Source organism: Dermochelys coriacea, chromosome 17 (assembly GCF_009764565.3).
Source record: "Dermochelys coriacea isolate rDerCor1 chromosome 17, rDerCor1.pri.v4, whole genome shotgun sequence".
NCBI classification, from domain to species: Eukaryota; Metazoa; Chordata; order Testudines; family Dermochelyidae; genus Dermochelys; species Dermochelys coriacea.
The window spans coordinates 2,034,427-2,059,509 of NC_050084.1; the positions used below are offsets into that span (position 1 = coordinate 2,034,427).

Consider the following 25,083-nt stretch of genomic DNA (forward strand, 5'->3'; position numbering starts at 1 on the left):
CTGGCTGGAGGAGGCATGACACTGGGAGAAGCCAAGAGATTATTGGTTTCTCATTGCTGAACCCCCATCCCCGCAGTACTGTTAGGGGAACTGTTTCAAAAGCTGCGCAGGGTTTCAGGGTACATCTACACTAGAGCTGCAGGTGATTCCCCACTTGGGCAGACGTACACCCGCTAGCTCTGATCCAGTGGTGTGGCCGCCTGAGGACGTGCCTGGGGTGGTGAGCCCACCTGGCCGCCTGGAGCGCACTCGTTCCATCGGAGACGGTATGGATATCACCGCCCTGACTGGGAAGCACCCCCAGCTCCCCAGTAGAGGCTCCCGCAGGAGCCCAAGGGTGAAAATGGACCTAGGCTCCTAAGTCCCTCAGGCCCTTCAGAAAAGGTCACTCCAAAGACACACGGTGAGTCCATGGCTGAGCCGGGAACTGAACCTGGGGCTCTCTCGCCAGAGGCCACTAGGCTTCCTCACACCCACCTGCTGGCTCTGCCTCCGAGGCTGGCCCGGCCGGGAGTGGGACTGGCCTGGCAGCATGGCACATTCAACCAGTCCCCGGCAGTGTGCTCTCCAGCTGGGCCCAGGGTGGGAGTCCCCAGGGGAGGGAGCAGTGCCCAGTTCGTGCCCCTGCGCGCGCATGTTCCTCACCTTCGCTGCTTCTTCTCCAGCTCGTGGTTGCGCCCCTGCTGCCCCTCCAGGTGCAGCTTAGTGTCCTGCAGCTCTGCCATCAGGCGCTGACACTTCTTCTTCAGCTGCTGCAGGGCACGCTGGGACTCCTCGTTGTCAGCCTGAAGATCTGCCAGCTGCGGGTGGGGCGCAAAGGGCACGGGTTAGGTCTCTGCCGGGGGAGGAGACCGGGCTTCCCATCGCCTCCATTCAACCTCCTGACTCAGCCACAGAGCCCTCCTGGGTTTGTATGGGAGGGGAGCAGCCAGCCTGTCCGGGGCCCAGGCCCCAGACACTGCACTGGGGTTAACGGAGCCAGCAGCGCTGGCACAGAAAGGCTGAGTTCTGAGTACCCCAGCGAAGGAGACGCTCTGCAGTGTGCAGCCCGGGCACCCCCGCTGCCAGCCTGCCAGGGCCCCAGGCCGCACAGCACGTGGCGACGACAGGCGCTCCTCAGCTCATACAGGGCAGGGCCTGCTGGGAACTGCTGGCTCAGCAAGATGTGCACCCTGCGTTAACGGTAAGGGCAGCGCACGCCGCCACGTCGGCCACTGGGAAGCTAAATAACTGGGCACCTGGTGTCAGTCACCAGTGTGTATAGGGGGTGTCACCGGTGCGCGGGTGGGGGGGTGTCACCCGGGTGTGTGTGTGTGGGTCACTGTGCAGGGGGGCAGGAGATGACACCGGTGCGCACGGGAGGGGGGTGGGCACCGGTGCGCGCAGTGGGGAGCGTGTCCACCGCTACGCGTGCTGGGGGGGGTCCCAACAGGGCTAGCCACTTACTCTTCTCTCTTGCTGCCTTTTGCTCTGCTGCTCCACCTCCAGCTTGTCCTCGAACTCCTGCTGTACGCGCTTCTTGGTGAAATCCACCTCGCGGACGGCTCGCTCGTACTTCAGCCGCCACTCACCGCCTGCGGGAGGGAAGCGGAGTCCCATGCTCAGGATCTCTCACCAGCAGACCTCAGACTGGGCTTGCGGAGCACATGGAACAGGCCAGGGGAAGCGGGGGGTCTCGCTGCTGCTGCCATATGTGCTGAAGGCAGATGGTGAGAGCCCCCCCCACACCCCAGGAGCAGGGGGTGACCCCACTGATCAGTAACTATGATGCCCTGTATGCAGTGGGGAAACAGTGGCATGGATTGGGCAAGTCACCTGCCCGGGGCACAGAGTGAGATGGGTGATGCACCCCTGTGTGTAGAGATGGAGGAGGAGCAGAGGGCAGGGAGCGAGAGGGGGTTTCGGGGGGCTGCCTGGGGCAGGCCAGCACCTGAGTCATCGTCGTCGAGGTCCCCGTTGAGCTCGGCCGCCCGGATGAGCCGTGCCTCCATCACCTCCATTTCCATGGAATCCATCTGCTTCTTCAGCACCTCATACTTGGCCTGGGAGGGGGAAACAAGGCGCAGGTCGGTGCCAAGGGGCAGAACGGGGCACCTGGCCCCTGGGGGGACAAGGCCCAGGTTGGCATCGAGGGACAGAGCCCCCGGGTCTCTGCATAGGCACAGGAGGCATCACCAGACCTGTGGGGGGGTGGGGAGCCCAGGGCTGGGGGAACAGGTGGCTGGTGTGTAAGCACAGGGGGCATTGCCAGACCAGTGGGGGGGCGGGGAGCCCAGGGCTGGGGGAACAGGTGGCTGGTGTGTAAGCACAGGGGGCATTGCCAGACCTGTGGGGGCGGGGAGACCAGGCTGGGGGAACAGGTGGCTGGTGTGTAGGCACAGGGGGCATTGCCAGACCTGTGGGGGGGCGGGGAGACCAGGCTGGGGGAACAGGTGGCTGGTGTGTGGCACAGGGGGCATTGCCAGACCTGTGGGGGGGCGGGGAGCCCAGGCTGGGGGAACAGGTGGCTGGTGTGTAAGCACAGGGGGCATTGCCAGACCTGTGGGGGGGGCGGGGAGCCCAGGGCTGGGGGAACAGGTGGCTGGTGTGTAAGCACAGGGGGCATTGCCAGACCTGTGGGGGGGCGGGGAGCCCAGGCTGGGGGAACAGGTGGCTGGTGTGTAAGCACAGGGGGCATTGCCAGACCTGTGGGGGGGGCGGGGAGCCCAGGGCTGGGGGAACAGGTGGCTGGTGTGTAGGCACAGGGGGCATTGCCAGACCTGTGGGGGTGGGGAGCCCAGGCTGGGGGAACAGGTGGCTGGTGTGTGGCACAGGGGGCATTGCCAGACCTGTGGGGGGCGGGGAGCCCAGGCTGGGGGAACAGGTGGCTGGTGTGTGGCACAGGGGGCATTGCCAGACCTGTGGGGGGCAGGGAGCCCAGGCTGGGGGAACAGGTGGCTGGTGTGTGGCACAGGGGGCATTGCCAGACCTGTGGGGGGGGCGGGGAGCCCAGGGCTGGGGGAACAGGTGGCTGGTGTGTGGCACAGGGGGCATTGCCAGACCTGTGGGGGTGGGGAGCCCAGGCTGGGGGAACAGGTGGCTGGTGTGTAGGCACAGGGGGCATTGCCAGACCTGTGGGGGGGCGGGGAGCCCAGGCTGGGGGAACAGGTGGCTGGTGTGTGGCACAGGGGGCATTGCCAGACCTGTGGGGGGCGGGGAGCCCAGGCTGGGGGAACAGGTGGCTGGTGTGTAGGCACAGGGGGCATTGCCAGACCTGTGGGGGTGGGGAGCCCAGGCTGGGGGAACAGGTGGCTGGTGTGTGGCACAGGGGGCATTGCCAGACCTGTGGGGGGCGGGGAGCCCAGGCTGGGGGAACAGGTGGCTGGTGTGTAAGCACAGGGGGCATTGCCAGACCTGGGCGGAGCAGGACCCATTGCCAACATGCGGCTGGGTGTCCTGCTCCAGGCTCCCACAGCCCCTGCGAAAGGAGGCTGCTCTCGGAGCAGAGCTCAGAGGCAACGGTGGAGTGCGCCGGCCCCCCTCACCTGCAGATCCTTCATCTCCTTCTCCGCCCGCAGCCGCTCGGCCGTCTCCGCATCCAGCAGCTGGGAGGCCGACTCCCCCGTGTGCCGCTCGTCCGTCAGCTCGGCCGTGAGCTCTGCCACCTGGGGAGCAGCAGAGCGAGGCTGAGCGGGCGCCATGGCCAGGGCGGGGGGAAGGGGCAGTGCCCAGGGATCGCAGGGAGGCGGGGTCTGGCAGTGGAGCCTGCACAGGGACCAGGAAAGGGAACCCCCCCCTCCCCTGTACCCGCCAGGCCACACAGCAAGCCTGGGAAGACAGCTGGCACCACGCCCACATGCCCAGCCTGACATACCCTGCTCTCCAGCCGGTCGCTGCCCAGCCGCAGCTCACTGCGCTCCTTCTCCACCTTCTCAAGCTTGCCCTTCAACTGCTGGATCTCCTCCTGGAGCAAAGACGGCAATGAGGGGGGGGCATCGCCAGACCGGGGCGGGACAGCAGGGCCCCCAGGTACCAATGAGTGGGGCTTGAGAGTCCAGGGCTGGGATAGCAGGGCCCCTCCAGGCAGCAGGAACTGAGATGTTAGTAACTGATGCCATTTTGGGGGTCTCAGCCCCTCAGTGCTGCTGGCTCCCCACACCAGTAGAGCTGGGAGGGGCACGCAGGGGCTCTCTGCACGGCCTTTCCCACAGCCTGGGCTACGACAGGATGTCGCTTTCAAACCCGTCCTTGGACTGCATCTTCCCCCCACCCCACGTCTCCCCACTCTCCTCCACTGCCACCTTGCAGAATCCATCATGCAGCCATGGTGACAAGGCCGCAGCTGGGACGGGCTCTGGGCTCAGCACCTAATCGGTGCATGGGAGGGTCCCAGGAGCTGATCCCGGTCCAGCCCAGCGGCCTGCAGATGGCAAAGGAGCACCCCCCACCTCCCCATGCAGGAGGCTAATCTGAGGCAGAGGGAGCAGCACAGCTGGGCCCAGCAGCTCCGCTGTGCTCCAGCTGCAGCCAGAGACGGGCGAGAAGGGCTCTCCGCTACCGGTGGACTGACCCCTTGAAGCCCTAACCCGAACGGGCTGGTGGGGGCTCAGGCTGCCCGGTCAGTGTCACACACCCATGTAGACACGGCCCGTCCCTTCTGCCACTGAGGCTAGGGGCATCCCAGTGCAGGGGGCTCTGGCTCGGTCAGCAGCGCTGCAAGCCAGGCCCAGGGCTGGGGGCTCTTGGGGAGGGCAAGGAGAAGGCAGATGACAGCCTTGCACATTCTAGGTTGGCCTCCTGCCCTTCGACGGCTGCCAGGGCAGGTTTCCTTCCCAGGCGCTGAGCTGCAGTTCTCCAGCAGAGGGGAAGGGCCAGGCTGCCAGCCACCCCCACACCATGCAGCAGCCTCTCGGCACAGAGCTTTAACTCCATTCGCCACGCCTGGTAATTGGGCCCATGCAAACACAGCCTCTCGCTATGCTAATAACAAGTCGATTCAGAAATTAGCCAGGTATTTGCTCCTTCACTGGAATCAGGCTGAGTGAGACGCACGGCATCCCGCCCTCGCATGCCTCCCCGTGTGTGCGCACACGCACCACGGCATCCCGCCCTCGCATGCCTCCCCGTGTGTGCGCACACGCACCACGGCATCCCGCCCTCGCATGCCTCCCCGTGTGTGCGCACACGCACCACGGCATCCCGCCCTCGCATGCCTCCCCCTGTGTGCGCACACGCACCACGGCATCCCGCCCTCGCATGCCTCCCCCTGTGTGCGCACACGCACCACGGCATCCCGCCCTCGCATGCCTCCCCCTGTGTGCGCACACGCACCACGGCATCCCGCCCTCGCATGCCTCCCCGTGTGTGCGCACACGCACCACAACATCCCGTCCTCGCATGCCTCCCCGTGTGTGCGCACACGCACCACGGCATCCCGTCCTCGCATGCCTCCCCGTGTGTGCGCACACGCACCACGGCATCCCGTCCTCGCATGCCTCCCCGTGTGTGCGCACACGCACCACGGCATCCCATCCTCGCATGCCTCCCCGAGTGTGCACACGTACCATGGCTCCTCACACTGCCATGCAGAGCCCAGGACAAAAGGTGACCCAGACCAAGCCCTGTGTGACCCCCAGAGCAGGCGGGAACTCGCCCCAAGGTCCATTTGTGGACAGGGTTCCCTGCATGCTTCCCAGCCCAGCAGCAGCACTGCCACAAGCTGGCTGGAGGACCCTCCTGAGGAGGGGGGCAAAGCCAGTTTCCCATTTACACTCCCCTTCAGACAGCCCAGAGCGACTCCTGTCCCCGGAGCGGCTGGGGGCTGAGATCCTACGCACGTCTTTGCCCCGGATCTGGTCCTCTGTCAGCTGCACCTCGATGAGGGGCCGCACGGTGGTGAAGAGCTTCCACCAGTGCCAGTCCTTCACCCCCTTGTTCTTCTTGATGTTCTTCTGCACACAGCGGATAGCCAGCTCCTGGATCTGGGGAAAGCAGCCAGGGTCAGGGCAGCCCCACCCTGGGCCAGAGCTGCCTTCCCTGCACTGAGTGACTCCACCTGGGGAGCCCAGCACCTGGCTTTGCCAGCAGGCAATCCCACGTGGAGAACACGGAGACCTGGGCCAGTGGGGAGGCATTGCCTGCCAGGGGCCTGGCGGAGGAGAGCCCCCATCTGCCTGCATAGCCACTCCAGTCACCCTCCCTAGAACAACTGCACCTGGTTTCTTTATTGCTGGATGAATCCAAGCTCCCACGCAGCCATCAAAGCTAATCCTGCTGACACCCGCACAAGCTCTGCTTCATGGACTCTTCAACAATACAAGTAAGAGCTGACACAGCTGCTTATCTTAATGGAAGAGCCACTGCCCCGCGGAGCCACACACAGCTCCCTTGTGGTGCAGGGAGTGCCAGCTTGCGGGCAGTGCCTATGTACCCATAACGTTGGCTCCTGGCTCCGGCAACAGGACGAGGCAGGCTGCAGCCTGGAGTGCACAGAAGCCAGCAGGAGATACCTCCCCCTCCCCAGCCCCCACACAGCCCTCCTGCCCAGCTCCTCAAGAGGGGGCGGCTGCTGGCATGCTGGGACCTCACCGGAAAGCGGGGAAAGCAGGAGCGGCTCCGTCTCCTCCGTGCCAGATGCCCTGCAGGCAGGATCCCCCCGGGGGAAGCCCAGCTCGGAGGGGGCGGCGCTCGAGGCAGAGCTGCCCATTTTAGGCGAAGTCATGCAGCTGCCGGGGTGGTATGTAAACGGGAAGGGGACCGTGGGGGGGGGGGCGGCAGGCGGGCTGCCCTGCTGAATACCTTTCTCTTCTTGAAGTGCTGGCGTGCCAGGAAGCCCCTGCACGCAGCCTGGAAGAGCGCAATGTTCTTGCTCGTTTGCTCGTCTCGCTGCTCCTCGAGCTTGGCCAGGGTCCCTGCCCGGAAAAACGCCTGTGGGGGAGGAGAGCAGGTGAGCAGAGCCCCGGGGGTCAGACAGGGGCCCCGCCCTGGACACGGCAGTACAGCTCAGTGCCCCCCTCCTCACGGGCACCCGGCATTGGCCACTCTGCGAGTCAGCCTGGTCCACTCGGCACGCTAAGGAGGCGCGTGTACAGAGGGGCCCGTGCATGGGTGGGGAGCCGGAGCGCGGTCGCACCCTGCACTGTTGGTCAGAGGGGATCCGTGCAGCTGGCAGCACCAGGCAGAGCCGCCACGGTGACAGCCTGGCACAAGGCCAGAGGCTGCACCGGAGACGGGCGGCTCCCTCCGACCCCCCAGTGCCTCTGCCTCTCCCTGCCCAGAGCTCCCCAAGCAAGGGCAGCTCTGTGCAACACTGCTCCCCCAGGCTTGCCTCCCCGAGACCAGACTGCCCTGGGCTACCCCCACTGCCGGAGCCAAGCAGGGGGCCGGGAGACAGAGCTATAGGAGTGACCCCAAATAGTCTCACACCCACTTGGCTGGCCTCACGGACAGAACAGCTCCCATGCCAGCTTGCTGCCTTCAGGCAGCCTCTGCCACTGCCCTGGGCTACAGCACTGCCCGCCGTGCCAGGGCACAATGTGCAGCCAGACCACCCCAGCCCCTCTCCCGCTGGGGCCCAGGCAGGGGCCGTGCCCTGGAGATGAGCTGTGACTAACTGACACAACCCTTACACAAGGTGGGTGCAAATGCCACAACTGGAGCCTGATTGGGACCTGTGTGCTTTGGACCAGACAGACGGGGGGGGGGGACGGACGGCTGGGGAGCAGATGGGGCGATAACCCGCCCCAGGGGCTGCGCAGAAGGCTGGTCTACCAGGCCGGGCCAGAGGCGGTGCAGTTGGCACGCCTCTGCCCTCGCTCCAGCACAGCGTCTCCCACCACTGCCTTACTCTGGGGGGCCCCTGGCTCCGGCCCCGGACACCGCTAGGTAACAATAACCCAGAGGAGTCGCTGCAGAGTGAATGCATCTGTCCGACAGCAATGGCTGCGATGCCCCGTGTGCAGACCTGGGGTGGGGGGTCCCTGGCGCTGGGCTGGGAGAACATGACACGTTCACTTCCACCCCCACGCTCTCCGAGGCCCCGGCTGTCTTCTCACATGAGCCATGCGGCACAGAGCGGCCTGGCCTCTACCAGGAGGCTAGCTGGCCCCGGGAGAGGCGTCCATCCCGGATGGAGGCCCACCACAGCGTGAAGTGCCAGTCGCCCCTTGCAGTCGGTGCCATGGAGCAGGCCTCAATAGTATGTGGTCCTGGCACTCAGCCCTCCAGCGTCCCCCGCTCCTGAGCAGGGGAGACACCCCACGGCCGCTGGCTCTATGGTCCCATCCCTGGCAAGGCTGCCCCTGTGGCGCTACCCGCTGGCGGCAGTGAGGGCCTGGGGGGGCACTGGGGCAGGGCAGAGTTCACCCAGTTTTTATTCCTTCGGCCCACTGGAATTCTGCGGGCGGGACGTGCAGACACGTCCCCTCCTGTCCCCACACCCAGGGCGGAGAAGCCTAGCCTGGCCCGCAAACCCGACGCCCGGAAAGACAAGGGAGCTGCCTGGCCTCCCAGCCCCCTTCATTCACGCTGCATTCAGTGCATAGCTCAGCCTGCCTGACCCACTGCAGACAGGCCATGCTCCCACAGGGCTTCGTCTACTCCAGGCCAGGCCCAGAGCAATGGGGGAAGCAGACATAGCTTGTACCCGAGAATCCCCTGCTCCCCCCATCTGCCGGGGTGGTCCGTGGTAAGGGTGGCACTGATCTTATGGGTCTGGGGACCAGGGACTCAGAGCAGCAGCTTGGGCAGGGCAGGGAGCGGGATGCTATGCTGCAGGGGGGCTCGCAGGTGTTTGAGCTGCCGCTGTGAACGCTGGGGCCTGAGATCTTGCATAACTCGGCTCTGGGGCAAGATGGCTGCTTCGCGGCTCCCCCCCATCCCAATGCTCAGCCACTCAGAGCTGGGGGCACCAGCAAGCAGCGCCCCGCGCCCCCAGGACCAAGCAGAGATCCTCTGCTGCACTCAGTACACTGCAACCCAACTCTCATGCTCCCCCGGTGCCACTTCCAGTGTGGTGTGTGGGGGTGTGTGTGTGTGGGACGAGTGGACAAGGTCGCAGTGCCAAGCAGCCCTCCCCACAATCCCAGCCCTATGCTGGGAGTCACTGATGGGACACGGGTGAGAGACACGGATGCCTCGTGGCTGCAGCCTGTGCCCCCAGCAAGGTGCACAACGGCCCCACTGCCACACGAGGTTCCAGGAAGCAGCTGGGGCTGAGTGGCCAGGAGGAGGCGCAGCGAACTGGCCTGCCTGGGCGAGGCTCTGCAGAGGGAGCAGTGCGTTTGTGTCGGTGCCAAGCGCCCACAGGGACTCGGCCCAGTCAGCTGGGAGTGCGCTGTCAGCCTGGCCCCTGCTCTGCTGCGATCCCCCAGCACACACCATGGCCAGGGGCCCCAGCGAGCATGATGCAGGCACCAAGAGGTGCCTTTTACAGCGCGTTTGTGACTGGCTTCACCTCCCCAAGGGGCTGCGCTGGGGTGCCGAGCCTGCCAGCCCGCTAGGGCGAGAGGCTGCGCAGAGCTTGGGACGGGCCCCGGAGCGGCTGGCTGGGAACAGCAGGAACGCCAGGAGGCTTACCCGGCTCAGGCCCATGTGGTAACTGCTCTTCTCGAGGTCCAGCGATTCCAGGAGTTCCTCCACAGCCTGCAGGGAAAGGCGGGGGGGTCAGCGTTGGGGGAGGGGTGGCTCAGCTGCAGGGAGATGTGCCAGGAATGCACGGCTGTACTCGCAGACACGTCAAACGCTTCCCAGCTGAGCTAGAGTTCGGTACTGCTAACGAGCCCCGCTGAGAGCAAAGGGGCACCGAACCCAGCGGGCAGCAGAGTGCTGACACGCCCCATCCCCCCCAGCAGGGCACGTGCCCTCTGCACTCAGGGGGACTTCCTCTTGCACTCCCAGCCAGCATGCCACACAATCTGTATCCAGGGAGAGCTGCTTGCTCCCCATCGCTTCCCAGGCAGGCATATGCTGCCAGCTCCGAGATGCAGCGAGCGCTGTCCCCACCCCAGGTCCCACGTGCCCTTTTAGGGGAAGGAAGAGGTGGTCAAGGCTAGTCAAGGGAGCCTTTGTCTCCTGGAGCTGCCTGGCCTCCCGACCCCCTTCCCACACTGCACTCAGTGCATAGCTCAGCTTCCCCGCTGCCCACGCAGCCAGCGCCCAGCCGCCAGTCAGCCTGACCATGGGACACACTAGATGGTAGGAAAGGGCTGGAGAGGGGCTGCCCGCCTGCCCCACTGGGATGTGCCAGTCCCCCCTTCTGTGACCTGCCTACGCAGTCCTGGCAGGCCGCCAGCTGTGTTCAACACTCTTCCAGTGCTTAGCTGTGAACCAAGAAACACAGCCCTCAGTGGGGACCAGACCAGGCGTTTCACGCGGCTCCGTCCTGCATTCCCATCACAGCCTAGAGCCCTCACACGGCCGGGCATTAGCAATGCTGCCAGCTAGACCCCACTGCGAGCATGGAAGGTCTTTGCCAGCTGCAGGGCTGGGCTCAGGCCAACGGGAGCCCTCAGCAAAACCCAACATGTGGGATCAATCCTCTCCTCTGCAGAGCTCGACCAGCACAAATGCCCAGTGCGGAAGTGCCAGCTCCCCACTCTGTGAAACACGCTGTGCTCCCAGTGGCTCTCTGCCACAGCAAAGCCATGTTGGGTACAAGTCCCTGCCAGGTCTCTCAGCAGCGGGAACCTCTGGAATCTGCCACCCATCCCTATAAGCCCCCAGGCCACACCACTCGCTGCATGACCTGTCCCTCTCCGTCCTTGACTGCAGCACTGTACGCAGACGGTCTCCACTGACAGCACCTTGTGGGGCTCCGGCACTTCCCACGTCCCCATCCAGCACCTAGCGCAGGGGCCATGTGAGTTGGGCTTTGGGGAGCCACAACATGCCACTTGCTGGGAAGAGAGGAGCTGGGGCACGCTCCAGCCGCAGACGGTCTTCAAAAGAGGAGGGTCAGCTGCAGCAGGCTCCCTTTCTCAGCTGAAGGGAAGGGGCCAGTATCCAGAGCCTTGGCTACACTAGGCTCTGGGGGTACTCCTCTCACCATTCTCTAGCATGGACCCTTCCGGGGACAGTGCGGCCTGGGCAGAGCGCTCTGCCTTTGGGCAAGTCACTGCCAATCTCAGTCTCCATTCCCCATCCCGAGCTCTTCGGGGCAGGCGCTACCAGTGCACGTACAGCCCCTGGCACCATGATCCGGGCACTGCCATCACGCAACATACAGGGGCAGATCTCATGGCCTGCCCGGATTCAACGCACCCGTTTCTCGTCTGTGACGATGTAATTCCGCCCGTGTTTCTTGGTCAGGTGAGGGGCCAGAACGTCGAAGCGCCGCCGGAACTCCGAGAAGACCATGTGATCCGGGTAACCTGGGGCAGAGGACAGGAGAGTGGGCATGAGCGTTGGGCTCTGGCGCGGGAGGGCAGAGACTCAGGAGCCTGCAGAAAGGAGCTGGGTGGCAGTGGTGTGCACAGGGCTGCTTTCAGGCCAGTGCCAGCTGCACCTGCCTCACCCAGCACCAGCCCAAGAGGGTCTGGAGCCCCTGAAGGTAGAGCAGAAGGGGGCAGGGGAAGCAGTTCCCATGCCCCACTGCCACAAAGCACGGTGGGGAGCCAGCTGGGCTATAAAGCCCCGGGGAAGAGCCTGCCTGCCTGCCTAATGCGTGGCCTTGCCCTCCAGTGGCTCTGGGCTTGGCCCTCCCCAGGCCTCGCAGTGCAGGGACCCTCTGGCAGCATCATGCGCAGGACACTGGAGACGCAGAGACCTCCCTGATGCTCACATCCACCCTCCCGCCCCCCCATGCCCAGTGTGCAGGGCCAGCCACCCAGGACATCCACACCCTGCCTCTCCAAGCTGCACCTCTCACCCAGCCCTCTGCTGCAGTCAAGCTCCCGCCAGCCAAGGCCCAGCCACATGGCTGCAGCGGGCGCTGGGAGCACCCTGCCACGCCCCCAGTGCTAGGGAAGAGCCCTTCCTGGAGGGCGCCAGGCATAGGCAGCTGGCGTGATGTGGCCCAAAGGGCTCGTTCCCTGCGGAAGGGAGGTGCACAGAGAGCTAAACCACACACAGCCACTGAAGTGCAGCCACCTCTGGAGGGGGGCCCAGCAACTGTTTCAGAGCAGCACTCTGGGTGCCCAGAGCCGCCCAGGCAATTCCTTGCCGTTGTGGAGGGTGAGGGGCCCCATTGCAGTCCTAGGGCGAGAGGGCAGGTGAGCACCTGGAGACGCAGCATCTCCTGCTGTGACTCCATCAGCTCGTGCAAATCCCGCAAGGCGAGGCAGGGCCGGCGCTGGGGTGGGAGGCCCCCTCTCCTGAGTCACCGGACAGAGCCCAGCCTAGTGGCAGAGCTGCGGGAGGGCTGGTTTGTCACCCAGGGCGTTACCCCTGTGAAGAGCACTGGCACCTGGGACAGCATGCCGGTGAACGCATCCACACCCACCTCTTGGCAGGGGCAGTGCACCATCCAACCATGCTACCCCCCAACAGCTGCCATAAACAGAGCCTGGCTGTTTCTCAAAGGTGGTTTTACATGGCCCTTCCTTGGCAACGTTGGCTGCGGCTTTCTGCCAGCTCCGGAGAGGAGCCAGCCGAACCCCTGACTTGGGGACAGGGCTGAGGCGAGCATGTGTAACTGAATCAAGTGACCAGGGATCTTATGAACAGACCCTGCTGTGGACTGTGCCTGGACTGCAATTACATTTATATGCAAAGATAGCGCAGTTGAAGCTTCACATCTTAATTCATCATCGGAGCTACGGATGGGGGCTGAGCCTATCCCAGCCCAGGCGGCCGTGGGCAATCGATCCCGGGCTGTGCGAGCCACATTGATTTTGGTTCAAAGCAGTGATCTGGTTTTGAAATACAAAACACCAGCTCCAGGGCAGGATGTCCATACTGATAAATGGAGGGCATCTCATTCTCTCTCCTGCCAAGCAGGGAGCAGCCCACCTGCAGAGTCAGTACTGACCAGCTGTGTCCCGTTTCTCAATCAGGGAAAGGGGCTGAGAGCCCTGGAGAGCAAAGGCCTCTCCCCACAGAGCAGGAACAGCGGGGGGAGCAGCGCTGGCTCACACACACTCCTTTGCTGAAAGGAGAGGAGTACTTGTGGCACCTTAGAGACTAACAAATTTATGTGAGCATAAGCTTTTGTGAGCTACATTTCATGCATCCGATGAAGTGAGCTGTAGCTCACGAAAGCTTATGCTCAAATAAATTTGTTAGTCTCCAAGGTGCCACAAGTACTCCTTTTCTTTTTGCGAATACAGACTAACACGGCTGCTACTCTGAAACTCCTTTGCTGACCACTCAATCCCACCTAGAGGGCCCAGCACCGTGACCTCTGAGCGCCTCCCACACGGCCCAGAGTTCTCTCAAGCTCTCCTGCAGGGTTATTTGGTTTGGGAGGCAGAAGCAGACACCACTCTGTAGCCCAAGCTCAGCCCCCCAGGCCTGTCTGCGGCACAGGGCAGGTGGGCTGTTCTCCCGGAAGGTAGCTCTCGTGGGAGGTCACAGGCGCCCAGCTGACGAGGGTGTGACGAAGCAGGACTGTTCTTAATGTTTCCTCTGAATATTGTGGGGGGTGCCTCAGTTTCCCCTATGCAGTTCTTAAGTATCTAGGTGGTGGGATAAGGGTGTGTGATCGTTGCAGAGCCCTAGAGGGCAGGTGAGTGCAGGGGTCTGGACACAGAGAGTGGCCGACACCCTGTTTCCTGGCAACTGATGGCCTGGGCCCTTCCCCCCTGCAAGGTGAGAGCTAAAGGGGTTGGAGAACAAAGGAATCGGGTGCCCTCCTGGCCCAGGAAAGGGACAAAGCCCAGAGGAGGAGGGGCTGAAGAGTGAGGAAGTTGGGGGCTGGCTGGGGACATGGAGTGAAGTGCAGACCTGGTTATCCGGCTCCCTGCCCCACAGAATGGACCCGGCTGAGGGGTCCTGTTCTCTGTACCTTCAAGCTCTGTTTTAGACCATGTTTGTGTCGCCTAATAAACCTTCTGTTTTACTGGCTGGCTGAGAATCCCGTCTGACTGCGGAGTTGGGGGGCAGGACCCTCTGGCTTCCCCAGGACCCCACCTGGGCGGACTCGCTGTGGGAAGCGCAGGGAGGGGTAGAGGATGCTGAATGCTCTGAGGTCAGACCCAGGAAGGGGGGAACTGTGTGAGCTTCTTGCCCTGCAGACCGGCTGCCCACAGAAAGGAGACTTCCCCAGAGTCCTGCCTGGCTTCTTAGGGAGCCATTCCAGAGCATCGCCCAGGGACTCCGTGACAGAGGGCCAGCTCAGAGCCCAGAACCGGGAATATGACTTGCTTCTCCAGGGATAAGAAGGGAGCTTGTTCTCCAGGAGCCAGGTCAGTTCTTAGCGCCTTTGCCAAGGCTGCCCCCTGGCATTAACTGGCTCCCTGCTGTGACGTGAGCTGGGCCCCACCTCTCTCCACTGGGTGCCTGGCTTACAAGCAGGGTGAGCATCACATGCCTCCTTCCTGGGGGGAGGAAGGGAACACCCCAGTATTTACCCTGGAATTCAGTTAAGGGATTTGCCAGCTCTTCATTGTCCACAGCTCAGAAAATTCCCTGAGGGCAGGGCCCGCCCTGGCAGAGCTGCACTGAATACAGCAACGAGCAGTGCCACATGCCAGTACCCATTACCTGCAGTGCTGAAGGACCAGTCCCTGGGCCCCTCTCTGCACCCCACAGGCACAGGGTCCCTCTCGTTTCTCTGGCCCTCCCATGCATACCGCAGTGAAGTCCAGCAGGCTTGTTTGGATCTGGGTGATGGGCCCGCCTGCCCAGCAAGGAGCTGTACCCCTTTGCTCCTGAAGAACAGCCCTGGCCCACGGGGAACAGCTCAGCCAGCCCACCGCCCTGGAGGAGGGCACAAACCTTGCCGGTACATGCGCAGTGCGTCGAGGAGCCGGGAGCCCCTGATCTGCGCCCTCAGCAGGGGCACGTCGAGCTGCATGAGCCCCGCCTCACAGTGCTCCCCGTGCAGGTCCAGCTCACTGCTGCTGATCCGCTGGGCCGCCAGCCCCTTGGGGTCCCCGCTCCAGCCCTCTGCTTTGGGCAGGAGGCAGTGCACGAAGTGGACTTTCGACTTCTTGATGGTGTCAACCAGAGCATCCTGGGGCGGGGAGAGGATGGCTCAGCCTGGGAGTGCCAGGGGGCTTGGGCACTGCCTTCACCCAACATGGCAGAAGCTGGCATGAGTGACCTTGGGGCTAAAGGGCCAGAAGGAGAAACTGCCTCTAGGATCAGCCATGATTCTGCAGCTTTGTCTGGGGAGGGCAAAGCCCCTGCAGCTGGAATTTGCTGCAGAGCGCATGGTGCCGTTGGGCTGGGGGGTGGGGGGGTGTCACTCTAACCCCACTGGTGGTGTTACCCAGCAGCCAGGAGTTTGGCCTGGGCCGTGGGAGGCTGCCCCAGCACAGAGTGCTGCACCCAGGTCAGATCTGCCCCCCTCCCACATCTCTGCACTGGGGCTGAGTAGCCAGTCACTCGCTTTCTAACCCTGCGCACGCAGCACGAATAGCAGATGCTGGTTCCAGCCTGGCACCGGGGGGTAGTGGCAGCTCCCACAGGGACCCCAATACCTGCTGCCACGGTTACTGGGGCACGGAACAGAGGCTATCCCAGCGAATGTAAATGGACCAGATGGCAGAAGGGAACACCACCCCTCAGACACAGGTGTGCAGTGAGAGCGGGGGGACCAGGGGAGCCCTGCCAGCAGGAGAAGTGGGGAGATGGGTACCCACTGCCTGACTATTTGGGCAGGTAACTTCAGCATTGCCTCCTGCAGCCAGGCCCATGAGCAAAGCAGCGTGCCTGCACAAGGGACAGTGTGACCTGCAGCACCAATATAAAGCAGCAGGGCAGCTGAGAGACAGCGTGGGCCAGTGCTTAGAGCAAACGGCTGGGCGCAGGGCTCCATCCCTGGCTGTTGCCCACCTGTGGGAGAACGGGGCCCTGGCCCCTGGGAGCAGGGAGGGGTCATTGACGCTGGCTCTGCCGTGCTCAGGCTGCAGCTCACCCACTCACCATTTGCAGCTTGATCTGAATGCACAGTGACTTCTTCTTCACTGCTGCCACCCCCGTGGTGAAGGTCTTGCGCATGCTGGTAGCCCTGCGCAGGGCCAGCTGAGACCCACCTTCCAAGCCGGCGATGGACCCCGACAGCACCATGGCCGTACCTGCCCGGCCCATAAACAGGCTGCTGATGATTTTCCTGCCAGCAGAGAGAGAACGTGACCAGCTGCCCCAGGCCTGTCCCTGCCATGGCCCAGGGAATGATGCAAATCCAGCTACAGCAGGATGAGTGTGGCTATTACCTGGCACTGCACAGGACTCAGTGCCAGGGTCTCACCCGCTCTGGGGAGTGTGGGAATGTGTGCGTCAGTGCACGACCTCCTGTTTGTCTCTGGGTGGGCCGAGGGAGCATACGTTATAACCCATAGCCCCGTCCCCCAGCTGAGCGGAGAGCCGGGGACGCACGTGAGCAGAACTGTGCGGCTGGAATCCCACCAAGCACTTGGGGAGCAGGCAGCAGCAACCCCAGCGGAAGAGGCACAAAGGCAGCAGACACACCTGCACGGGCGCTCGGAAGGGAGGCTGACGAAGCCCAGCAAGGCACCTCCGGGAGATTTAAACATGGCGACTGCCGCTTTCGTGCGGAAAGTGCTTGCACGCACTTTGCCTCAGGTACTGGCAGAAGGGTCAGGAGAGCACCTCCCCCCAGCGCTGGCGATGCCGAGAAATCCCTCCACAGCCCAGACGCCGGACAGGGCTGGAAGCAGAGGCTTCGGCCCCGGCAGCACTGCGCACACCTCCCAGGGGACAGAGGGCCCAGGCATGCAACTCTTCCCCGAACCGTCCCTGGCATGATCAGATCACTGCTCTCGCTGCTGGCTCAGCTCCACAGACCCCGAGGCGAGCAGCGCAGCGCTAGGACACGGATGCCTGGCGGGGATGGGAACACACGGCCACCAGCCCGGAGGTGAAGATGCGGAATTCACAGGTTTGCAGCAAAACCAGGACTCATCTTTCCAGAGAGCCTCCTGGGGCCCTTTAAACTAGCACTGTAGAGACCAGTGTGGCCCAGGACCACAGCCCATGTCTGTCACCCCACACAGTCTGTGGCGAGGCCATGAACACGCAGCCTACAGCCCGCTGCCTGCAGCGTGACCCAGCCAGGGCCGCAGAATGGTGGAATGGGGCCTGAGAGGTCACCCAGCCACTGCAACCACGTTGCTCAAAAGAAAGAGGCTGTTTCTCCCCTTAAGAGCACAGTGACTACCAGGCTGCCAGGGCAGGACCAGCACCCACCTGCCCCCTGCTCAGCAGCTGCTCCTGGGGGACTGGAAATAATTTTGCCTTTCAAAGAGCATGATCTACCCCGGCAGAGGAGCCTTGCCAGCCTCCCCACCCTCGGGGCCATGTCTTGTGCCTGCCCACCCCAGGCCCTGACCCCAGCAAGAGTCTCTTACTGCACAGCCGCTGCTTACTTCTGAGAGTCCTGCAGGACAGCTGCGGCGTTCTGAGACGCTGGGTTCTGCCGGACATAATGCAGCCAGCCTGTGACGTCGTACTCCACCCAGTTGGTGCCGTAGCTGTGACCCAGGAAGAAGTGGCGGGGCTTGTCGCTGCGCAGTAACGGGCTGTGACCTGCAACGACAGAAACCCCATCAATGAACCGGTCCCCCGTAGGCCAGGCACCAAAAGGGAATCCCTGTCCTGGGCCACAGAGGTACAAGAGCAGTGCTCCCTCGGATCTGTCCCATCTGTGTGCGGAATGAACGCTGTGCGACATCACCTTCATATCAGTGCACATAACAAAATTCTTGTGGTGAGGGTGGGGCCAAGGGGTTCGGAGCGTGGGAGGGGGCTCAGGGCTGGGGCAGAGGATTGGATGCAGGGGGTGAGGGCTCTGGGGTGGAGCCGGGGCTGAGGAGTTTGAGGTGCAGGAGGGTGCTCGAGGGCTATGGCGAGGAAAGAGGACTCCCCCGCCCCCCGCAGCAGCACTTGGACTTGTGGGGTCGGGGGGGGGGGGAGAGACTCCTCTCCCAGCCGTGGGATCTCTGGGGCTTGGGCTGCAGGAAAGGCGCCCCTCTCCCGGCCCCACAGGTCTGGGCCGGGGGAGGCCTGCTTCGGCCGCACCTAGATCCAGGCCGCCCCGGCAGGTCCAGGCCACAGGCTGAGTTGGGGCCAGGGGAGGGGCACCACGGCCACAGCAGGTTGGGGGCTGGGATAGGTGGGGGCTGGGGGAGTAGCACCCCTCCCCCAGCAGGTCCCCAGGTGGGTTCCCTGAGTGCCTGCATGACCATGCAGCTTACAGGAAACTTAGCACAAACAAGGAAACCGAGGCTACATCGACACCACATAAAACTGCGCCAGCGAGTCCCAGAGCCCAGGTCAACTGATTTGGGCTCATGCTGCGGGGCACAGATGTGTCCGCTCAGGCTCTGGGCGCCTCCCCGGGTCTCCAGCCCAAGCCCGTACACCCAGTCAGCTATTGCTGGCCCTGCAGCACGAGCCTGGGGTGAACAGCACAGAACTCCCCACCGAGAAGAGCTGCCAGAGCTGGAGAACAGCCCTACGCACAGGACAGGAGCCTCCCCTCCCCCATCTCCTGCCCAGATGCCCCACCCTCCCCTGGAGGGGTGCATGGCCCCACCCCTGAGTCCGTGGGGCTCCTGGCACACACAGGCCACATGCATTGTATGTTTCCTGTGCAAAGGAAACAACTGGACTGGAAGCCTCACTTCAGGGAGAGCCAGGAGCGGGGAAAGAGTGCAGATGGCCTGGCTGGGCCTGCGGAGGGCTGGCCTCCCCCCATACCTTTCTTATCTCCCTCCTGGGGCCCGTAGTAGGCGAAGAGCCGTTCCAGCAGCGTGTCCTCATTCCCCGCAGGCTGCAAAGCCTCCTCCTCCAGCAGCCACAGGAGCCCACGGGCCTCATCCGTGCGGGCCAAGGAGCGCACCTGCAGAGATGGTCCCAACCGCACACATCACCCAAACTCTGTCTGCTCCCCACCTGCTGGGCACACGGGGACTGGCAGCATCGCTGGGCCGAGAGGCCCCCAGAGAGGGAGAAAGGTGCTGAGGGTGGCTATGTATCTGTCCTAGCCCCAGCCCTATGGGAGTCTGGGACACGTTCCCCGGGACCAGTCAGAGTGAGCGGCAATGCCTCGCTCCGAGTAACTCTTAATAGATTCTTTGCAGAGAAAGAAAGAATCAATACTTAATACCCGAGCCAGCAAAACACACGTCAGCCAGGAGCGTTCGCACTCAGCCACCGACGGGCAAAACCACCGTGCAGAGCTCAGAGAGACGCACCCACCACATCTCAGGCCCACGCTCTCCCACTCTGCCGCTGGCTGCTCCCCTGGCTTCTCGCCAGGTAGCAGGGCAAGGGACCGAGGCCCTCCCTGCCTCCATCAATCCGAGCCCTCTCCTGCTCCATGGGTCAATCTCATTTCAGTGACCCTGCACACATGGGCCTGGGTGCAAGGTGAAGCCATTCAGGTTACTCCAGCAAGGTAATTCCTGCCCTGAAGGCAGGGGGCACTCGGTTCCCGTGGGCTTAGTGCTATTCAATAGCATGCGCCCCATGGGAGGCTCACTGCCCTGCGCCTGCATTCATTTCACTCCTTGAACACTTTATGTCATATTCTATCGAGCCTGTGGCAAGATCTCTGTGCAGGTCAAGTTGGTTCCCCGAGTGCCCGCTGGGCCGGCCAACCACCCTGCCGCTTGACACCCCTGCATTGCAAGCCAGGCTACACAGTAAGGTTCCCTTGCCACTGCCACCCTGAGGATCAGCCTGGATGCCTTCGTTCCCCTTGGCAAGCCTGTCGCTCCCATCCTGCCAATGCGCCCCAGGCACACTGCTTCTTCCCACGGATGCCAAGCGCTGGTCCTGCCCATTGAAGCCCTGCTGGGCCTTTTCTCCAGGAGAAGCTCTTAGAGCCAGAAATGGCACCGGGCCTCCCTAAGCTCCCTGATGCTCCAATGGGCCACAGGACCCTTTGCTTTCCAGCCTGTGCTGTTCAAGTGCTGCTCAGCCCTGCGCCCAAGACAGCTGCCTTTCAGTGCCAGGGGCAGTGACCCTACGCAGTCAGGAGAGCAGGCCCCCATGTGCCTCCTGCACCCAGCAACCAGCCCCTGGCAATGGCGCCCGTTTCCTAGGGAGCTTCCAGAGCCCCCCAGGCTACAGGTTCTCTGCCCCCCTGCCCAAGTCAGGGGGAGATGTGCTTTGCGGCACTCAGCCGCACTCTCCGGCACTGCCTGGGTGTTCAGGGCAGGGCCGTCCCCTGCCGTAATCACCGCTAGTGCGGAGGAGAAGGGCCCTGGCAGTGTTGGTCTGATTCCGAAAGCTCAATAAACCACAGCAATGGATCGGTGCTGAACGCAGCCCCTTCGTCGCTCTCAAGCCTGCTGTTCTCCTGCTTCTTCATTGGCCAAGGCGTTAATGGGAGAGGCAATTACTGATGACTGTAGCCCCACCGTCCAAATCTCACCCCCCTCCTGCCGCCTTGAGCCATCTGCCCGGCATGATCGCCCTCCCCAGCATGCCGCCCATGCTGCTGCTGCCCCACGGCAACCCCCAGCTCGGCAGCAAATGTGGTCAGGTGGGTTGTGACGTTATGAGTGTAATATAATATCTCGCTGAAAGGTGACAGGGCCAGAAAGAGTTAATTACCTCCCAGACTGACCTGACCCAGGGTTGAACTTTAGAGACTGGTTAGGAAGAGATGTAAATTAATAGAGCTTTGAAATGCAAGTCTGCATTGTTAGAGGTAGAAGGGGAGATGTTTGCTCAGGTCTTGTGATGTAAGCAAGCAAGTCTTGTCTATTGCTATAGCTTTGACTCAAAGATCAAAAAAAGAATATTAACATTTAGGAAGACACTTGAGTGAAATAGTATTATTGTCTATATGTCTCTTTGAAGGTTGTGGTAACCTGTATCTGAACTGTTTAATGGATAAATTACCCTATACTAATTGCCATGATGTTTAGGAGAAGAAAAGTTAAGCCTATTGTTTTCTCAGGCCAAAAGGCTGCTGGAAATGTATAAAAACCTTGGGACATGATCCTTCTTCACCTCCGATCTGCTTTGGGTTTCAAGAGGGGGAAACCTTAAGCCACAAGGATTCAGATACCCAGTCACTCGCTGGAATCGCCCTGAATACGGACATTGGACTATAACCTATGGACTATTTCTAAAAGGACTTTTCGCAACTACAAGCTCATCTCTGCTATGTACCTGGATCTCAAGAATTGAATTCAAGTCTGTATGTATATTGATCTTTTAACCAACACACTTTTTTTTTTTAATAAATTTTAGTTTAGTTAATAAGCATTGACTATAAATGTGTATTTGGGGTAAGATCCGAGTTATTATTTGACCTGGGTCTGGGGCTTGGTTCTTTGGGGTCAGGAGAACCTTTTCTTTTATATGATGAAATAAGATCTTCAGAATTTATCATCATATGCTCGAGAAGTGTGTCTGGAGGGAGGCCTGAGGCTGGGCATTTTAAGAGAACTGCGTTGTTTGGACGTCTGAGTACCCAGGGAGGTACTATAGAAACTGGTTTGGGCTGGCCGGGTAAATCTAAGTGTTGGAATATCCACCAGCGTTTGGAGTTTTGCCCCATTCTGTTTGCAGTTCACCCTGATGAGTGACCTCAACTGGCTCCTACAGGCAGCACCATCACATGGGTGGCCAGGCTCCAGGGGAAGTGGGGCCATTCCCAGCCTCGGGCACAGAGCGCTTGGGGGGAACGTGGCTGAGAGAGGGGCTGTGAAGTCTGGAGTCTGGCATATGGAAATGCAGCAGAAAGCAAAGAAAAGGGAGCTGTAATTACCTCTCTTCCCCCCCAGACACCCCCAGCAGAGAGCTGCCCACCCCGCAGAGCCACCAGCAGGATGCAGGGAACCAACAGGGGAAATGGAAGCAGTTCTCCCACCCGAGAACTGGGCGGTCTGCAAAGCTGTACACGAACCTGGAGATGAGTGGGGGAACGCCGGCCCCACGAGCTGACGGAGAGGCCATGGCCCACCCCAGAGAAGAGGGGCATGGTGGTAAGGTCAGACTGGGAAGAGACGGCTGTTCCTCCCAGGAGTGGAAGAGACAAGACTGTGCCTCCCCACTGAGCCCTCCAGCCCCTGCATGGGGAGGGTCACCTCCCCGACAGCTCTGCAGACATCAGGACTAACTGCATTCCCCTGAACTAGCCTTGCCAGCAAGTGGGCAGATCAACGCCACCCTGAGCAGATCAGAGCAAGCCTCCCCACCCAGCGCCAGAAGCCTCTCTCTGTTAGCGCCAGGTAACCAGCTGCTACAGAGCAGCTCCCAGCTCAGCTGGGATCCCAGCTCGCTTGGCATTTGACCATGGGAATTAACCTGGCATCTCCCCATGAATGTAACTCCAGGAGGGCATCTGCTGGGGACAGAGGGGTCTCCTCTGCACGCAAGCGAAGGCAGCAGAACCTGCTGCAGGCTTCTGGGCGCTGGTGACTGGGTGGGTTTCTACTGGGTGTAGCTAGGAACAGGGAAACACCCTGCTTTGGAGGGGAGATTGGAGCCACGGAGCCTCCCCTTGCCCTGTCTGCGCACAAGAAAACCCCCCAGGTTTCCCTGCCCCGCCCTGTCATGATCAAGGTACGAGAGTGTGGCCCAGAGCAAAGTGCAACTCCCAGTCACTGCTTAGACTGCCCCGCAAAGCTGCTGACTCAGGGAGCAGGAGGTACTGTGGGCCTGGAGAAGAGCTTTAGACACAGGCAGGGGAGAGAGAAGAGAAATTCTTGCCATTAAACCCGGTGTGTGCTTACCAGTGCTTGGTGTGAGGCTTGGTCTACAGCAGCTACAGAGCCAGATGTACTGGGCTCTAGGTCATCTAATGCAAGCTCTATGCTTTCCTAGAGAGGACGGAGAGGCGAAGGGTTAGTGCCTGTGTGACTAAAGATCACAGTTACGGGACCCAGAGAGGGTCAGTCAGTACATTAGTCTGAATAGGATCTACAGGACATTAGACCACAGGGGTTTCCCTGGAGAGCCCCAGCCTCCCTCCCGGTGCACAGGGGAAGGGTACGGTCAGCCCACCGCCCCGGGCTGCTCCCCATGGCTCTCAGCTCAGGAAAGGGAGTCCCTGGGGCAAGGGAGTGGGGTCACGGCCCTGGCTAGCATGCACCATTCAGGGGTGAACTGGGGGACTGGGGCTGGGCTGTATTCACGCCTGGGAAGTGCTACAGTGTCCCCCGAAAGGGATGGCAGAGCAATAACCAGGCAGCTCGGCCTCCCATCCCCACGCAGCGTACCAGGTGCGAAGGGAGTTGGCCCCTGGGCAGAGCAGGAGGCAAAGAGCGGGAGCTCCCGAGCCTGGGTCACACTCCCCCAGGGCACTGGCAGAACAGCTGCCGCAGGGGTGTTTGGACGGGGCTGGGAGAGGGCCCACGGTCCCCAGTGAAGTGAGGATGGGGGGCACTGGGCAAAGCATCCCCGGGGAGCCATCTCAAACAGATGAGGGAACTCGGCCTTTGGGGCCTCGCCAATCCTGGAGTCGTCACTAAAGGGTGGTTCCTGGGTCACGGATACCAGCCCCCCTAGGAGCTGGGCTGAGCCCCAGAGCCAGGACCAGGAGCAATGACCATCCTGGGCTGGATTTGCACCAGGGTCTCACTCTCAGAGCCCCCCGCCCCTGGCCTGGGAGTTCGGAGTTAGCTGGGCCATGCACACAGGCAGTGCAGCAGAATGGGTGCACCCTTCCCGCGTGGGCACTGAGAACACGCCCAGCCGTGAGCAAAGGAGTCTGGGCCCAATTAGCCCCCTGCAGCGAGCCCGACATGGCTGGTGCACACAGCTCCCCTCCCACCCTGGGGAGTTTGCCAGGAGCCACCCCGCCATCGCTGCCAGGGATGACAGCAATGCACAGGGCTGCTAGCAAAGCCACCAGGGCCCAGGGCAGAGCCAATGGCAAAGACCGTTCCCGGGGAAACCCCTGCTTCAAGAAGCACCAGATTCGGAGCTACGGATTAGCTGAGTCCTGTCTAGGCATGACTGCCTGAGCCACCTACAGGGTTAGAAATCAGCTGGAGTCTAGTAGATGCTAGAGCAGAGAAGAGTCGGCAACACAGCTAGATAAGGGAACAGCCTCCACTGCCCCTTCCACACGCCCTGTATAGCACGTATAGCCCAGAGCTGCCATGCCCCAGGCAAGGGCAGCGCCCGCAGACTCCTCCGCAGTGGGGGGGCTCTCCAGTCCCTCGCTGGGCTCCTGCATGTCTGCTCCAGCTGGGGAGCAGGTCTCTGCCATGGGCCGAGATGGATCCCTCAGGCAATACCTCCTTGTATCTCTCCAGCTCTTGAGTGAAGGTGCGCTCGTGGAACAGCGTCTGCAGCCGCTCCTGGGTGTAGTTGTGGCACAGCTCCTCAAAGCTGGCCCCGCGGCTCTGGTTTGTCAGCTCGGGGTTCTGGAAGCCTGGGGTGTCCACAAGCATCATGGAGCACAGGGAGTGCTGGCTGGACTTGAGCGCCCTGGACAAGGGGGGAAGAGAGGGGCTAGGGCACACAGGGCTCCACGCAGGGCATGGGATCAGACCAAGAGACCCCTGTTTGCTGGCTGCTCCCGATCCGTCCAGCCTGGTCCTGTGCCTTGTTGGGAGCAATGCCTGCATCTCCAGAGGAAGACCAATGCCCCAGAATGCCCCGGCTATACGTGTGAGGTGAACCACTTGCCCCCAGCCATTACACCTGGGCAGCAGGGCCCCTTGCCCGGCATCCAGCTGCCCTAGGGTAGCGCTCTCTGCTGTCCTTACGCGACGCATCAGAGCCCTGCCTGGGCCTTGCTCGCGGCCCTGGAGCACACAGCGGGATGGCTGCAGGGGTCGGGCTAGGAGAGCGTGCCAGACGAGGTCCCTTCCCCAAAGGGGAGACAACATGTGCTGAAGCACTGGCAGCTCTCCTGGGAGATCAAGGCCTGCCATCTCCTGTCACTGGCCAGGGCGGGATGCTGAGCTCCAGCAGCTCTGGGCTTGGCCAACGCACATGCGGCCGGGACGGCTCCTCCCAGAAGGGGAAACGAGGCTCCTGCCTACACACACCCACTCCACTCCAAGCCAG

The 25,083-nt window shown here is 62.2% G+C and overlaps 1 protein-coding gene across 22 annotated transcripts in view; it reads right to left on the reverse strand.

Annotated features, from left to right (window-relative positions):
* Positions 1-25,083, reverse strand: part of MYO18A (myosin XVIIIA) — a 140,298-nt gene that overhangs the window by 29,506 nt on the left and 85,709 nt on the right. For all 22 annotated transcript variants that reach the window (XM_043499226.1, XM_043499225.1, XM_038375438.2 and 19 more), the window contains 15 exons: positions 24,306-24,498; positions 22,797-22,883; positions 18,802-18,943; positions 17,469-17,628; positions 16,006-16,192; positions 14,854-15,091; positions 11,239-11,348; positions 9,556-9,621; positions 6,778-6,906; positions 5,817-5,960; positions 3,854-3,943; positions 3,525-3,644; positions 1,931-2,042; positions 1,447-1,574; positions 646-800 (listed from right to left, as the gene is read on the reverse strand). In XM_043499226.1, the coding sequence (XP_043355161.1) occupies positions 646-800; positions 1,447-1,574; positions 1,931-2,042; positions 3,525-3,644; positions 3,854-3,943; positions 5,817-5,960; positions 6,778-6,906; positions 9,556-9,621; positions 11,239-11,348; positions 14,854-15,091; positions 16,006-16,192; positions 17,469-17,628; positions 18,802-18,943; positions 22,797-22,883; positions 24,306-24,498 (2,061 nt within the window). The remainder of the gene's footprint in view (positions 1-645; positions 801-1,446; positions 1,575-1,930; positions 2,043-3,524; positions 3,645-3,853; positions 3,944-5,816; positions 5,961-6,777; positions 6,907-9,555; positions 9,622-11,238; positions 11,349-14,853; positions 15,092-16,005; positions 16,193-17,468; positions 17,629-18,801; positions 18,944-22,796; positions 22,884-24,305; positions 24,499-25,083) is intronic.